We start from the raw sequence: 17,113 nt of genomic DNA, 5'->3' as shown, positions 1-17,113 counted from the left end.
ATTTTCATCCGTTTGCGCTCACTTTTCATTCTGGCACAAACTTGGACCTCGATGTGGAGTTCTGCTCTTCAGGGAAGCACAGTTTTGGGCTGGACGCGAGTGCTATTAGGTTGGTGCAAAAGTCATTGCGGTTTTTGCAATTTTTAACCTTTTAAACCGCAATGACTTTTGCACCAACCTAATACTCTTCATCGTGATAATAGATAATCACTGTGGTTCAGTACTGTTCCAGCTTTTAACTCTGCCCCGTTTGGTAGATCACATCTACCCTGGGATGGATTTTGTGCCCTGGGATGTGGCACAAAAGTGTTAAATAACAGAGTCAGCGGTCTGGTTCTCGGTGCTGGCTCTGATCCAGCAGCTCCCTAGAACCTGCCCGGGAGTTTTCCCTCCATGGGAAGTGCCTCTCCGAGCACACAGCCCTATTTAAAGGCCCTGCATTTTCTGTCTTCTTTCAACCTCTTGTGCTTCCTGATTCTTTCTCTAAAATTGTTCCGTGTAATATTCCTCTCAGTATTATTTTTTTCTCCTGTGCTGTCTCTTCTAGTTGCTTCTTCTAACACCAAGTAACCCTTTCATGCACACTGGCAATCAGCGAAGCTGGCACAACTGTGAGGTCACGCTTTGTCTGTAACTAGCAATTCTTAGCCGCTTCCATCCCAAAGACATACACTTATGGTATGTTTGTTGTTAGACTAAAGCTACGTTCATTGACTCAATAGCATCAGAAAGCATTAGATTTGGAAAAGGAGAGTGTTTTTAAGAAACTGGGTTATGATCAACAGATACATTTTTATTATTTAATGTATCTCAGATTCTCTGAAGGTCTGTTTAGATGAAAAAGTCCCAAGGAAAGAACTGTCACAGCACTTTGTAGACTGGGTGGGTTGTTCAGAAACTGTCACAACTATTTTGCTGTGAAATTTCAATTTAACTCCATGCTCGCAGTTAAAATTTGGAATCCCACTGCATATTTTGTTCTTTCTAGTTAGCTGGGTTTAGTCAGTTCATGATTTGTCTAAACCAGAGTGAGTATCTTGAAACCTTGGTGAAAAGAAACACACGTCTGTACTCTTCTGCGGGTGCTGAGCACAGAATCCCTGTCAAGAACCAGGTACCTTTGTGTTTTCTGGCGACTACACTGCCCTCCACCCACTGCAGCCCTGTGGCCGCTGCTCCGCTCTCACAGTACGTCCTTGTCGTGACTGTCACATTAAGGGCTCTGCCACACTCCTCGCTGTCCATGTGTGTAACTGGCATCTGTGTCAGTGTGTTGCCCAGCTCAGAGCCATTGAGTGTCCAGCCAATGAGGAGGCCCCCTGTTTCCGGGATGAGGATATGCTCTGCAAAGTCCCCCTCGGGCTTACAGATGGGGAGCCCCACGTCCGGGCACTGGATGGGCAGCTCCAGTTCCAATAGCGAGATGTCATTGTCCCCTGTCTCTTCCTCGTACCTCATGTGCACATGGATGCTCTTCACCTCAATCATCAGTGGGTCCTTGTTTGTTCTGGGAAAATCTGAAATAATGGACAATAGCTGGTTTCTAAAGCCTGATTTTCAAGCTTGCAAAAATAATAAGAAATTCCTCAGTGAACCATGTCAGGCTGGACATAGTAAAACAGGCTACAGCTAATTGCACTGATCTCCTTTCTTCATCTGTGGACTGAAAGGGAAATCACAGAATGAAGCATTTCAACTAATTCCCATGGCCTTGCCTCATACTCTTCTTTAAAGAAAAAACATCAAAATGAGTTTTTTCGGGTGGTTTGGTGAAATAGTCAAAAAAGTAGGAAGAAGTTATGAGCTAATCAAAACTTGGCTGTTCAGAAGTAATTTTTCAGGCTAACATTTTGTTGACTGAAAAGTATTCAAGGATGAGGTGTAAAATGTACTTAAGTTTCTTCAGAATCATTGTAGGGCACTTGCACGGATTATCACAGATCCTTGGCGACCTCCCTACAGGATAGAAATTACTGCCCAGTTTTCACTGATGAGGAACTCGGCATGGACAAGCTGAGTGGTGAGCCCCCCGTCACAGCCATGGTCTCAGGTGGCAGGGCAGAATCTGAACCCAGATCTTCCTATTTTCAGCCAGTTATCTGTCTCCTATACCACAGCCGTTCCATTTTAGTGTCAAATGAAGTTACATTTTTATTGGCTATGCCCTATACTAGCATTCGCCTGCTTGCTATGCCCAGACATTCTGCTAGGTAGTTTATATATGCTTTTCTGATTTGATAAGTATCTCAGTAATATGGATGCTAAATTCAGTTCTCTACTGCACTGGAAACAAAATTCTAGTTTTTAAATTTTCATTTCATTTCCACATAGGATAGTTTTTATTTCCAATGTGATCTTATAAAAATGAATGCTAAAATACTTACTTGTTTTCACACTAATATTTCTGTGTAACAGTGAACATTTTGCTGTTGTCAGTACAAAATTTTCCTGTATTATAACACCACCACAGAAGTCTTTTCCTTTGGAATTTGTTAGTTTTACCTTAAAAAACCAAAACACAATAAGTAGCTAGTGACAATATGCAGGATTGGGGTATGAGTAGTACAGTTAAGAATATGGGCTCCAAAGATGGAGGGAGTGTGATATAAGCTCAAGGTACAATAACCTATGATAAACCAAAGGTGGACACTGTACCCTAAAGCAGCCACTGAAAACAATTATGCCTAATAATCCAACAAAGAAGATAAAGTGGGATCATAAAAAATACATAAGTAATCCAATGGAAGGCAGAAAAAGAAGGAAAAAGAACAGATGGAGAAAATAGAAAGCCAATAGCAAATCTATGGATTTAAACCTAACTAAATACAAAATGGTCTCAATACCCCAATTAAAAGGAAGGGATTTGTCAGATTGGATAAAATTGAAAGCCAACTATATAGTGCCTATAAAACATACTTTAAATATAAAAATACAGTTTAAAAGTAGAATATTGGCAAAAACATTACATGCTAACACTTATAAATAGCTGAAGTATCATACCAGATAAGGAAGATTTTAGAAGAGAATATTACCAGGGATATAAAACATAAGATGTGAGGTTATTGTGAATATTAAATGAAATAAAGCATGTACCCACATAGCACAGGTGCTGGCTCAAGACATGTTACTTATTGCAGTTTTCAGTAGCTTAATGGAAAATGCTGAGCAAAGTATAAAAGTTTCAAATTGAATGTATCCTCATTTCTGGAAATCTTAAGTGCTTATTAATAATAGTTGCCATATATTGACTACCTACATAAGTCAGGTACATTATCTTCAGTCCTCACTACAACTTACATAATTATCTTTATTTTACAGGTAGATAAAAAACCAAGTTTGGGGCCGGCCCGGTGGCTCAGGCGGTTAGAGCTCCATGCTCCTAACTCCGAAGGCTGCCGGTTTGATTCCCACTTGGGCCAGTGGGCTCTCAACCACAAGGTTGCCAGTTCAATCCCTCGAGTCCTGCAAGGGATGGTGGGCTGTGCCCCCTGCAACTAGAAACTGCAACTGGACCTGGAGCTGAGCTGCGCCCTCCACAACTAAGACTGAAAGAACAACAACTTGAAGCTGAACAGCACCCTCCACAACTGAGACTGAAAGGACAACAACTTGACTTGGGAAAAAAAGGCCTGGAAGTACACGCCTGGAAGTACACACTGTTCCCCAATAAAAAGTCCTGTTCCCCTTCCCCAATAAAATCTTTAAAAAAAAACCAAGTTTGAGGGAAGATGGCATTTTCAGCATTAGTCAGCTGGACTTGTAAAATGCAGTGGAATGCAGTGTCAATTTCTTATCTAGAACGTAAGAAAGTTTTAAACTCTATCCTAGGCCAGTTAATTAATCCTGTTAAATAACTTCAGCATTGTTTATTGTACCAGAGTAAAAATATAATAGTACTTAATTTGCTGTAATGTGTCTCCAAACACGTTTAGTTTGTATGTAGAAAATGTTCACCTAACAGGTCATAGCTCCTAGTCTCGTTGGTACTAACGCTACTTCTGTACATGAAAATGGTAACTGAGATTCCTTTAAGTGGATAGGAATCAGAAGATGGTGTGCTTGACAGAGCTAGACCACCACCGTCATTCATGAAGACTACACACAGTCATTGCGCATCAGCCTCCCCTAAACAACCCCCCATATTCTGAGGCTTGCCTTAGTGCATCGATGAGCAGACAACGATAAGAATGCAAGCCTGAATATTGGGTCTTAGAAAGCTTAAGGAGGAAAGACAACAGAAGATAACGACAAAGTTCACCAGCTGATAACTAGACCATTCTGGTTTTGCCCCTTCCTTTCCATTACTATCTCTCTTCACTCAGTGTCCTTTCAAATCTGGATTATTACAGTAGTCACTGAGCTCTAGTCAATCATCTGTCCAGGCCTCCACACAGCAGCCAAATGATTCTGCTTGGCTAAACTGGCTTGTGAGCATTAGGGCAAAATAAAAGTCACATACACACACACACACACACACACACACACGGCTTATTATAGACCAGGGGTGTCAAAACTGCGGCCCGCGGGCCAACTGCGGTCCACAATCCATTGTTAATTGGCCCGCAGCAAATTCCAAAACTATATTCAGTTTACTTAAATAAACCAGGTGAGGCAATACGTACTTCACCTCGAGTGAGTGGCCCAGCTGTTTGTGTATTTTACCGCATATGGCCCTTGGTAAAAAACGTTGAAAAAAGTTTGGACACCCCTGTTATAGACCCTCACTAAAGAAACTTCTAAAGCTCTGCTGCCCAAGAGGGTAGTCACATGTGGTTACCGAGCATTTGAGATGTGACTAGTCCAAATTTGGATGTGCTCCAAATATAAAATATACCTGTCATGCAGGGTGTCATGCGGGGTCTCTGGTCCCACTCCCCACAAAAGAACACAGGATATGGTAAGGCCACAAAGGAACACCAATGGAGCCATGGATAGGGGAGTCATACCACTATAGTCTCGCTGGTGGCTGGGTTGGAGACACAGGAAACAGGAGCCACACGATCTGTAAACTGTTGTCCGCTTTTCTGCCAACAAACCAACCCCACTTGCTAGCTGCAATCTGCACTTGCTAGCTCAGCCACCATCTTCTTTCTAGCCCCCATTTTCTACTAACATAGCCACGGCAGTTATATTAGTGGCCAATGGCTCACTGGTTACAGCTGACGGCCAACTAGCCACAGCTGATGGCCATCCAATCACAGTTGATGGCCATTTACTACCTGAGCCAGCACCTTTCCATGTGAGGCCGAGAGCCTGGAAGCTGCACTCCTGGCTTTGTCCTCACAGTACCCTAGATGTCAAAGATTTAGTAACGAAAAAACAAAGTAAATATCTCAATAAGTTTTTATATTTGTTACATGTTGAAATAATAGTATTTAAACATATAAATAAAATATATTATCGAAATTCATTTCATCTGTTTACTTTCCCTAGTGTGACTACTAGGAAATTTCAGTTACGTATGAGGTTTACATTCTATTTCTATTGACAGGGTTGTTGCAAAGGGTGTATGTACATCAGGCAGAAGCTGATCTGTATTAGAGGTCTGAGATGCAAGGAAAATGGAAACCATAGGTAAATTAAGCCCCACATTGGTGGTATAAACCATAATAATAAAACTAATAATACCTATTTTGTGGAGTTACTAAAAAAGCAAGAAGAGAATAAAATACGAGTCAAAATAGCAGATGAACCCATTAGCATGGTCAAAATAATTTAGGAGGGAGGTAAAAGTACTAGCTTTATGTATTGGTGAGTTAAACATGAATGTTTAAATGTCAAGAGTAACCATTAAATAGAAATAGAATGTTTAACTTCCAAAGCAGCCAGAGGAGGAAACCAGAAAATAACAAAAATGGATGCCAAAGAAGAGAAATGTCCTGCACACGATAATGGAGCTCGAGTTCCAGCCCAGTGGTTGGGGAGTGGCCTTCCTGTGTCTTTAACTCGCCTTCTGCCTTCGCCGGGGCCACTTGTTGGACCCCATATTAAATCATCCACCCAAGTGCCCTTTCAGGATGCTTATGTTCTGAGAGAAATGACATTAGGGACAGTTTTTGAACTCCATAAGAAAGGCCCTAGGTAGCTGTAAATAAAACTATGTTTTTATTTGGTGTGAAGAATGGAGACAGCTGAAGTTGTGAATTCAGGCTTAGAAAGTGCTTTCAAGTGTGATGTCGAGATTAGTAAATATAGTTCACCTAAATCGTGATGCCTCTTTCACTTAGTCATGACGTTTCTATTTGGTTCGCAAAGAAGGTGGACATAACAAAGAGGGTGAGATTTGTAACAAAAAAAATTAACACATGTTTATAAAATATTTCTGTTACCTGCCATGGGAAAATTTGAAGATTCTGTGTGCTGTTCTGTGCTGCTGTGACAGAATTCAGGATTCCACACGCACACTTCTCTTCATTTGTGGGGACAACATGAGAAGAAAAATCAGTGCCTTCCAAGTCAAACATTGGGTTTTATCCATAGTGCCAACTACTCGAACCTGATTCCTTAATGCCCATTATTTTGAGATAACTCATGTAGACGTAGAGCAGAGCGAAATTAAATCACCTGCTGTCGGTGCTTGTGGGTTAGCCAACATACTGCTGACCCAGGCAGGCTCCAGCGTGGAGGTACGGACCACAACTCCTCATCTTAAATAGAAGAGGTGATCTTCCAAATGTTATTGTAGGAGAAGGAGGGGGGATGTGGATGGGAGCCGACAGGGTAGGAAGAGAGACCACCTTTTCTCATTTCTCATTTGAGAACTCACCATGTGGGATGCACGATTTGTGGTCCTGGCCCAGTTTATACCCTTTTGCACAGCTGCACATGTAGGACGCCTGTCCTGGGTGGCAAAAGTGTTGACACCCATCAGTCCTCAACTGATGACATTCATTTTTAGCTGAAAAGGAAAACCAGAAATGCTAATATGAAAACAGTCATTTTTGAATCTCCTTGCGCTTTGGGTTCTGGTTTTTCAGTCCAAATGTTCTCATACTTTTCAGATTTTTGGCTCCTCGTATAAGCATCCTGTATTCAAGAATGTGCATGGAGAAGTCAAAGGCTCAGTGAGTGACAAGCCCTTGTATTTGTCCTCAGGAAATAGAATTTGGTCTTAGAAGTATCTGCATTCATATTGCAAAGATATCTGTCCATTTTTCCCAGCTATATGTGCCCATCACAGTCATCTTTCACTTCCTGGTCCAATAGCTACACTCTTTAAATGGCTCTTCGAGGTGTGGATGTGGGGTGGAAGGGCTCTAGTGTGACCTATGCTGCTGGTTGAGCATCTGGGATGAGTGGCAGGGACACGGGTGGGGTAAAGATGAAAACCTTGCTTTGGCCCGTGTTAAGTTTGAGATGTCTGCAGAACATTGTGTGGGGCTCTCGAGGAGGCAGTTGGAGTAGAAAGCTGGACTTCAGAGGAAACATCTGAGCTGGAAATAATCTTTTCCCCCAGAAAATTGACTCTGCACTGACCAGAGGTATTAAAAGATTAAGTTAATTTCTTTCCATATCTGATCATTATTGATAGGGAATTCCTTTCTCCCCATCCCCACAAATAAATTTTACATTTAATTTATTCGTATTTAAGGAGCATTAGTTCATGCAGCTGTAAGTCTCAGCTACAGGGAGCGTCTTGAACCCATGCCTACCTCTGAGCCATCCTGTGTGTGATGCCTTCTTACAGACTGACCCTCCAGGTTCCATCACCCCTGCTTGGGATCTGTCAGGTTCCAGGTATTCCCAAGAGTAGATTGTAAATGGTTTAGGTGGTGGTGGGGTGGGGGTGGGGATGGATTTGGGAGGAAGCGAAGGGGATTCTAATCTATGGAAACTGTAGGGAGGCACATACGGGAGGCAAGGGGTCTGTTTACAGAATGTGATTTCCAGTGGAGAATTCGGTTGAAACTGGGTTCTCACAGGTACCCTTTTGCTCACCCCAGGAGCCTGTCTCTGTGACGTTGGGGTGGGTCGGGGCAGGTGAGGGCAGGTGGGAGCTCACCGAAGGCACAGTTCCTGCCCTCATAGCCCGAGGAGCAGGTGCATTTGTAGCTGTGGATGTTGTCCTGGCACGACCCATTGTTGAGGCAGGGCTGGGAGACACATGGGGAGCCACCTGCCGAGAGGGATATGAAACCCTTGTGTAGGTGGCACCACCTGGGCTCTCCTAGTCCCCTGGTCCCACTGCCCAGGACACCAGAAAGCTGGAGTGGGCTGCCAGGCGTCCCACATATATCCCCCAGGGTGATACCAGCCTTTATATTTCTCCTCCTTCTTTCCTTGCTGAGTGACCGCTGTGACTGTCACTGGCTGACGGGGAACTCCTCCTGCAGGGCTGCCCAGCATCCCCACAAGCCTAGGAGGGGTATTGCCTTCCGCAATTTAACTGGGTTCTGACCCTTCAGCATGAGGCCCTAGGGAGACCCCAGGGCCACTTAGATAAGAAGTGCCACTCAGGTTGGGGGACCCTCCACCCTCTGCCACCTAAGCCCCACAGGAGCTTCATCCTGATCCCAGTGGGACCTCGGGGACTTTCCCACCCTTGTCCTCATTCTCGGGGAGTGCCAGGCCCTTCCGTTGGGTCAAGGGTCCAGGAGTCAAAGGTTTGAAAGCTGGAATCCACTGGCCGTCTTGAGCCAAATGCCTTACCTCAACCTCATCTCAAGGAAAAAGAAGAGGAAATAATCCTGGAGAGAGATAAGGAAAACCACTTACCCATATAGACTTTCCAAAATTCATCCTGTAAAATTAAAACATAACAGTATTGTAAACAGGTTATTTGTCTTTCTATATTTTCTCCTGTAGTTTGACTTAAAGGTAAGAAAATGTTACTTTTATCCATTTAGTAGGAAAATACTAGTGGAAACAAAAAAAAGCAAAATTTTTTAACTTAATATCCTATTTAAAATATATGGAACATATTCTATTCAATATGTATTTACTGTAACCTATTTAAGGAAGAGAAAATAATAGCCTACAACATGGTACAAACTCCATGACCACGGCCTTCCAAGGCCGCCTTTCCCTCCCCCAGGGGCACCGTCTTCAAATCCTTACTCTACAAAGTGCATAATGTAGAAGCCGGTTAAACAATGATTAAGAAATTAAACGTGTGTATATGTGAGGGGGGAGGTTAGTTTGGGTGGAAGTATCTAAAATTAGGAGAATTATTCAGAATTAAAGCCTAGAAAGTAAACATGTAAGTAATTGTAGCTCCCCAATCATACTTGGACTTGTAACAACCTGACTGATGTCACAAATACAAATTAAGAACACAATTTTTCCTTTACTAGGAAGTTTGAATTTCTCCTAGTTTTATTAAAGATGGTCTATTTCAGAGGCATTCTCATATATGAGCATTTAAGAAATTATTTTTAAAAATTTTAGAAATGCATTAGAGAAACAGATCAATATTTTATTAAGAATCAACCTTAAATATTGCTACCTTTATTTGTAAAACTAGGAAATCTTTATTAAATATTTTACTATTCTGAGATATTTACATAGAAATATTCAGCCTCTCAGGTTTGACTTGCTTCTCTATCCTCTGATAAGCTTATGAGTAAGTGATGGTTTGCCTATACATATAGTCACTTTTACTCCAAATTATAGATTATGAGAGCCTTTCTTCCTATGTAGGCACCCTAGAGAGGATTTTTGTTTCTTAAAAATTTGTTGATATGTTGAAAAACTTAGACCTCTTTTGAAATGTCAAATTCTGTCAGAGTCATGACAAACTGAGTGCTGTTTGTGATGAGTAAACCTAATCAGTGTGGAAAATGGATGTGGAAAGTTATCTTACTTCTCTGTCTATGTTTCCTTGTCTGTAAAATTAGGATTCAGTCAACCTCACGGGAAGTAAACAGGTTATTAATTTAGCTTCGTCTCTGAGAAATTATGCTAAGGCAGCAGAAATGTGGATCAGAAAGTGCGTGAGATCACATTGGGGGTACATACAGTGACCATGTCATCTTCAAATACTTCTCTTGCTTCTTCATGGTTACAAATTTCTTCATAACATTCTTTTTCCAAATTTCCCTCAAAGAGCTCTTCAAAAAGATAGGAGCCAGCACGCTTCCATCTTACCAGAACTTCATTTGCTTTTGAGGCAGAAAGAAATACTACAGAGGAAGATAAGAATGTAGATATCATCAACATGGATGAACTGACTTACCCAAGAAGTTCGGTATCAGCTTCCTGGGGGGTCAGGGTACACGGTGCTGTGGTGCCTGACATCCGCCTGTGGCCTGGCCACCACTTTTCCTGTCCTCGCCAGACCCAGCCCTCCAGGGTCTGCTCACGGTGGTGTCTGCAGGGCCGGCCCTTGTCCACACACACGGTGAGAGTGCCCTTCATCTTTGTCTAGTGAATGGACACCCTGATGAATTAGGGGCAGACGCTAACATTCTACGGCGAGACCACCCAAGGCTCAGAAATCGGACATCATCAAGTCCCCAAGGTTGGTTTGGTGTCAGTATTAACTTGAAACAGGCCATTTGTTTCTTCTTTCACTTAGACTGTATTTGGCAGCTGGTGTGTACAAAAATGCAAGTCTCAGACTCTACCCGCACATGTTTCATGATTTCATCCTGGACAGACACATCGACAACTATCACAGTATCACGTATTACAACCATTAATAGAATTAAAGTAAAGGGATAAATTCTGCCCAGAGCATGAAGGAGGGTTGACAAGGCCTCACAGAACCACTGCCTTTTGATGTGGGCATTGAAAAGCAAGTCGACTTTTGACAGGAGGAACTGGAGAGGAAGGAACATTATGCCAAAGGCAGGGAGTGTAAAGTTAGAGCGGGCTAATGCGTAGTAACCAGTAGACACAATGCGTAACCACTCAGACACAGAATTTTACTTCCTGCTGGGTAACTGTCACACGATGACATTCATCCCAGGCTTCTTCCCTATGGTCGTTCACCCCCACACAGCCTGCAGATGGGGAACGTCTGGGGGACGTGCCTGAAAATGGCATGCAGGCCCCCCATTCACATTCCGTGGGTGATGGAGACATGGCTGTGGGGCGCTTGGGGATGCAGCTTCCCAGCTGTCTGCACCATGGGGGTTGAGGATGGATGTACAAGTTCAGCCTTGGTCTCTGCCACAAAGCGACAAGGGGGAGTGGCAAGCAGCCAGTTTGGCTGTAACCTTGGGTGCATGGGGAGGGAGTGGGAAAGCATGCTGGGATGCGAAGCTAGAAAGGTCAGCTCAACTGACCCAGCAAGTATCTGCTGAACACCTGCAGGCCAGCGTGGGCCAGGGCTTGGAATTCTGCAGGCAACCAGACAGACCAGTCCTGGCCTGTAAAGGGCTAGGACCTCACTGGGGGCAGGCATCCGACAAATTATCATACACATAACGAACTGAAAGTAGGAGCAGTGCAGTGTGGCCCTGAGAAAAGTCAGAGAGCTGCAAAGACGACATAGGTCACCAGGGGAGCCTCTGCCAGAACGCCACAGGCTGCAGGGTCAGGAAGGGCATCCCTGAGGAAGGGACTTTTCCACTAAGATTCGAAGGGTAAGAATTAGCTTAAGAATGGGGAACGGTGGAAAGTGGAGCACATTTTAGACCAAGGCAGAGGCCTGCTCTGCAAGAGGAGGGCAGGGAACAGCATGATAGCTCTGGACCATAGAGATGAAAGGGGGTGGAAGGAGGGCTCGAGAGGGGCTGTCCTCAGTCATCATCCTCTGGCATAGAACAAGAGGCTCTGATTTCTAGCTGCCTACAAACCTTCTTGAAAGACAACTGGTGTGGCCATTTCTTTGTCTCTCCCTCCATCCTGCTGCCTGAGACATAGGTGGTGGCTGGAGCTCTAAGCATCATTCTGCATATGAGGGAGGACTGAATAGTGAGCCTCCTTGTAAGGACACCAGTCATTGGATCTAGGGCCCAACCTAATTGAGGATGGTCTCTTCTTAACTGATTACATCTGCAATGACCCTATTTCCAAATAAGGTCGTATTCTGAGATTCTGGGTGAACATGAAGTTTGGAGGACACTGTACAGATGGTACCCACAGATTTCTTCACTGTAAGAGAGATACTTTGAGACTGAGTGTCCTGTTACCCAATAGTTTTTAACGGAATGGTTTCAGCATCCTCGGTTGTTTTTCCTGAATCAGTTATTACCATTATAATTGCAAAATAGTGATTTTATAACTCTCATTTCTTCCACATTACTAATTGGCATTCTGTTGTAAAGAGAACTTTCTCTTCTCCCATTTTTTATGAATTTAACTGATTCAAAAATTTGAGTTAATATGTTTTCCATTTCAGAAGTTCTAAAAATTTGGTTCTTTTTCACATGTGTTTGAGCATTTTAATGCCTCTCATTTCCTTCTCATATTTTTATCGCATGTTTCTTAAGACGCGTTGAACTTTCATATTGTGTTCTGTGTCTGAACATTAAGGTCTGATTCTATTCTTTTCCCTGCAGGTTCATGGCTAGTTGTTTCTTTGTGTGTTTGGGGTTGTTTTTCTTTTACCATGAACGGCCCGTTTTCTTAAGAACGTTGGGGGTTGGAATTATCTGGGGCCCAGAATGAAAGTGGATTTCTCCAGAGAGGATCTGCACCTTCCTTTCTTAAGGTGGGTGCTTCCCATACAGGCGGACGTGACACCAGATTACTGGGATTTCCAGACCACTGGGCCAAACTGTGGCGACTGATTCTTGGGAGATGTTTTTCTTTCTGTATCCAGAGCCAATATCCAGTTGGTGAATTTGTTTCTTGTTCCTCTGTGTGGAGGGCTGAGGCCTGCCTACTGGGCTGATGTGGGGTCTCCTGGGACTGTGAGATTCCAGGGTCCAGCAGAAACCTGAGGGTGACCGTTTAGTTCATGCTCACCTTTCTTTTATTTTATTCTCTGGCTTCCGTTGAATCTTCCCTTTGTGTCAGCCCAGTGATGTATATATTTAAAACGATATAAAACATTTAGTCTACTTTCAGTTTTTATCAGGAGCGTTTTTTTTCTGGGTATCTGATCCATAGCTCTTCTAGAACCGAAATTTCACAAATCCTCATGTTTCAGCTACTGTGATTGTTTCATGTTGTATAAGGCCATATACAGTATTGGAAACTGTATAATGTTACTTGTGGGTCTCTCCTACTCACAGACAAACTTAACTGTAATTAGCACAACATGTGAAGAGTTTTGAATTTTATTCTAAGTGTTTTAACTGAAAGAGGAATATGACCGGCTTAGTGTTTCCCAGTCACGCTATTTGCTGCGTAGACTATGCAGTTGGTAAGGGTGGGAGAGCTGCTGTGGGCCAGTTGGAGACCTGACTGCCCTGGGCTGTGTTGCCCAAGGGGAATGGATGAAAGCCCCAGGTGTCAGCGAAGTGTCTCAGCACCATATTTAAAAAGCAAAACCAGAAGGTGAAAATAATTTTAATAATATACTTATTTAACCCAATAGATCCAAAATATTATTTCACCATACAATGGTGAATACAACTGTTAAAAACTATGAATTCAAGTTTACATTCTTATTTTGTGCTAAATATTCGCAATCCAGTGTGTTTGGAGCTCACAGCAGTCTCGGACCCACCCTGTGTCCAGCTCTGATAGAGGCTGGCAGTGGCCAATGCGTTGGGCAGGAGGGGCCGTGAGGCTGCTGAAGGGTGGGGGTGCTGACTGACTCCTTACCTGGCTGAGGCTACTGGGGAAATGAAACAGCATTTACAAGGCTGGGAGAGCAGAGCAGGTGAGGGCATGTTAAGGGCAACAGAATGGGAAGGAATGTTAAGGGCAACAGTAACGGACCCACGACAAGGCTTCTGAGGTCTAGAGACCGAGTGCCTCCACATATAATATTTAATGTCTTGATAAATATGAAATGAAGACATTTTAAAATGGTGACAGGGTTCATGATTCCCTCAAAAGGAGAAAGTCAAAGGAGTTGACTTGCGGAAGTGGCTGCTGGAGCCTTTTCTCCCATAAAGTAGTGGGTGGGCTCTTACTTCCTGAGCTGTCACAGGAACATAATGGGACAAACTCTCCCCAATCTTCCAACTGCCATGCGTTGGAGCAGAGAGTCAAGGAGCCTCCTTGCCAGGTCCGTCTTAGGGAAAAGTCTGGGGACCCCTGGGCCACAGGGCACCAGGCCGTTTGATTCGCAGCTTTATAGTTGGTGGTGCAGGGTTGTGGAGGTGATGCGGGGCAGCTTCTGTCTCCCCTAGAGAAGTGGCTGCGGGATGTGGCCCCCCGCCCCCACCCTCACCACCAAGGTCAATCTATTCACCTGCCCAGTCTTGGGCCCCTCAGCCTGAGCCACTTACTCAACTTCTCACACATCTAATTTTTCTGCTTTTGGGAGACCCCATCATCACTGGCAACATATTCGTCACGCATGATAAAGAGACCAAGAGGGCTCTTTAGGGGGCTGAGTTAAGTCCATGCTGGTCACTCAGGGCCTCGCCTGCCCTAGGAAACACCCACTCGGCCCAACCCACACTGTGAGGAGGGACGTGGTCAGGAAGCAAATGCCTACCTGAGGACTCGGCGCTCTGGAAGACCAGGAGGGTCAGGAGCAGCTGGACACAGCCCGCCATTCCCACCGGGCTGCTGAGGGACAAGTCTGCCAACACAGAGGCCAAAGTCCGCCCTGGGCCGTGCTCACAACACACGGGGGCTGCTTCAAGTGACCAGCAGCTCTAAAACACGTAGCCAAGCCGGAGACAGAAGCCAGAAATGAGAAAAGAAGTGCTCCCTGTTGGGAGTACATTTCACATGGAGTTTTATTGAACAAATTCAATAAACATACGCTTCGGTTCTGGATATTTCTGTTTAAAGCAAAGAGGGAAGAAAAGGCAGAGCAATGAAAAGCGAAGGCAAAGAGGGCTTTGGTGAGGGAGACACAGCTGGGGAGACTTCTGGAGTGAAGTCAAGAGTTCCTGTCCAGGGAAATAAGATGATGGGCTGAGAGATCTAAGAGATGCATGTAGCCCCGAGTAACAAAGCTCAGGTGGGCTTCCCCCGGCCAGGTGTTCTGAGCCTGGGGATACAGCAGTGAGCAAGACAGTGGCCTGGAGCTTATATTCTAGACAGGTGGGAGGCACGCAGGAGGGATTGGGGTACAGGGAGGCAGGGAGGCAGAGAGAGCCTAGGAGTGGGAGAGGGAGGATCAGGGAGGGAGAAATGTCAAATTTCGATGTCCGAAAAAGGAGAGTAGATAAAGGGGTCCAGGCCATAGAGCCTCCCTTTGGGAGAGAAACCTGAACACAGTGTGCCTCACGGGGAGACCCTCCAAGGCACGGAGAGTGACGAAGCCCTGAGGGAGGGCGCAGCAAGGGGCTGGTGTGGCAGGAGGGCGTCTGTAGGAGGGCAGCAGAGGACTCGAGAGGGGAGAGTGAACCTGACCTTAGAAGGGGTGGGCCAGGAGGTCAGCCAATTTTTCTGTAAAAGGCTAGAGAGCAGACCGCAGCACGGGGCCTCACCCACCTCTTGGTGAGACATGCACAGCCAGGTTTCCTGCGGTGCTAAGTGCCACCTGGAGGAGTGGACCTAGGGGACATTTTGTCAGAACCAAGGGTGTCTTTAAACTGAGAATTACGAGATGATGAATACTCTGAGCGTTGTGTGACAGGACAGCAAACTCACACCCCATACTCGACCATACTCGACCAATTCTCGGTTACACACTCACTGGGTGGATGGGCACAGGGCATTGCCACCCCACCCCCGTGAATGCTCTCTTTCCATCTGTCTCTCTGACTCTGTCTTTTTCTGTCTCTCTGTGTGTCTCTGCTGTCTCTCTCGGTCCCTCTATTCTTTCCTTCCCTCCCTTACACCTCCGTAGATGAGGGGATTCCCTTCTGTTAAAGAGCATCTGGTGAAAACCCCCTGCCTCCGTCCTTCTCTCTCACTGCATCCTTTTTGTTTCCTTCAAAGTCTCATTTAATGTAGTTTCCTGGGTGTTTTGGAGTTTCTGACACACATTTTTGGAGCGCCCAGGCCTTCCTCAGCTGGATTTGCCCGATTGACCTCTCACGTTAGGCTGAGGGGGAACCCTGCATCGGTGATGCGCGTCTTTCCCAGTGCCCTGTGTCAGGGCACACGTCTGTGGTCTCGTTGTTGGTGAACTCGTACCTGGTCACTTGGATAATGTGCCCAGCAGATCTCCCCATTATAAAGCTATCCTGTCCTGTTCGTAACTGAAAAGTCACTTCTGGGGCCATGCTCTGAGACTATGAATATCTTGTTTCTCAAGGACTTTTCCACCATGATTTTGGTGTTGGTTGATGGCTTGCCTCAATCAGTGATTCCTGTGGTGGCAGTAGCAGCAGCAGGGGACCTGACAAAACAGAAATTTAAGCTGTCCAGTTCCAGTTTAGAAAGCAGCCCCCATGGTCCCATTGCTCATCCTGCTAAAAGGCCTCAGCCCTTGTGCTCCACACCTGTAGGCAGGGCCTCAGGACCACACAGACCCCCCAGTGAGCCAGCACCCCAGAAGCATGTGGAGGGTCACCTGTGTTCTTGCCAACCCACTACCACTGTGGTTTAGCAGCAGCAGTGCTGGGTCGGCCCCATGTAGCCAGATGGCACTCTCCTTTGCCTCCTATCTCACACTAGGCGGGACCTCCTTGCCCTTTCAAACCTCATAACACCATCCAGAACCCCCTCCATGTTACGGGGTCACTGTGCTCCCAGGCTGTCACCTTCATTCTTCTGCCCTCAGGAACTGAGCATGCGTGTGTGTGTGTGTGTGTGTGTGTGTGTGTGTGTGTGTGGTGGTGGTGGCTGGGGAGGAGATGGTTTTTATGGTAGTATCTTAACCTCTCCCTCACTCTCAGGAGAAAAATGTCAAACCCTTACTTTCTCCCCTTCTTTGATTCCTCACCCTTGGCTTCCTGCTGATCTTTATGCCCTCAAGTGCCCACCTTCCACACCAAGCTGACCCTGAGGGAAGTTCTCATGATAGCAAATAGGGGAATGTCCCTTCACGCACAAGCCTGGCACCATGTTGAGGGTTGACATGTAGATGAGGTGGCTTCGTTAGCTCCATTTTACCATGAAGACAGTGGTACTCTGAGAGGGAGGTCAGTTGTTCCCGGGCACACAGGAATGAGCAGACCTGGGTTACCTCATCTGTGAGGCCCAG

The 17,113-nt window shown here is 45.2% G+C and overlaps 1 protein-coding gene across 2 annotated transcripts; it reads right to left on the bottom strand.

Annotated features, from left to right (window-relative positions):
- Nucleotides 1–772: 772 nt before the first annotated feature.
- Nucleotides 773–14,654, bottom strand: PROZ (protein Z, vitamin K dependent plasma glycoprotein). Of its 2 annotated transcripts, XM_019746554.2 has the most exons (8): nucleotides 14,504–14,654; nucleotides 9,958–10,121; nucleotides 8,716–8,740; nucleotides 8,003–8,116; nucleotides 6,767–6,898; nucleotides 6,330–6,409; nucleotides 2,385–2,502; nucleotides 773–1,517 (listed from the first exon to the last, which is right to left on the bottom strand). In XM_019746554.2, the coding sequence occupies exons 1-8, from the start codon at nucleotides 14,562–14,564 to the stop codon at nucleotides 1,003–1,005; spliced, it is 1,209 nt and encodes a 402-aa protein (XP_019602113.2). In that variant the 5' UTR covers nucleotides 14,565–14,654; the 3' UTR covers nucleotides 773–1,002. The 2 variants fall into 2 exon arrangements, with proteins under 2 accessions (XP_019602113.2, XP_019602114.2); XM_019746555.2 differs by lacking the exons at nucleotides 8,716–8,740; nucleotides 9,958–10,121; nucleotides 14,504–14,654 and adding an exon at nucleotides 8,256–8,709.
- Nucleotides 14,655–17,113: the final 2,459 nt, after the last annotated feature.

The sequence above is a fragment of the Rhinolophus sinicus genome, linkage group LG04, assembly GCF_036562045.2.
Source record: "Rhinolophus sinicus isolate RSC01 linkage group LG04, ASM3656204v1, whole genome shotgun sequence".
Classification (NCBI taxonomy): Eukaryota; Metazoa; Chordata; class Mammalia; order Chiroptera; family Rhinolophidae; genus Rhinolophus; species Rhinolophus sinicus.
The sequence above is the reverse complement of the archived record's forward strand: the minus strand, read 5'-3'. Positions and strand labels throughout refer to the sequence as shown.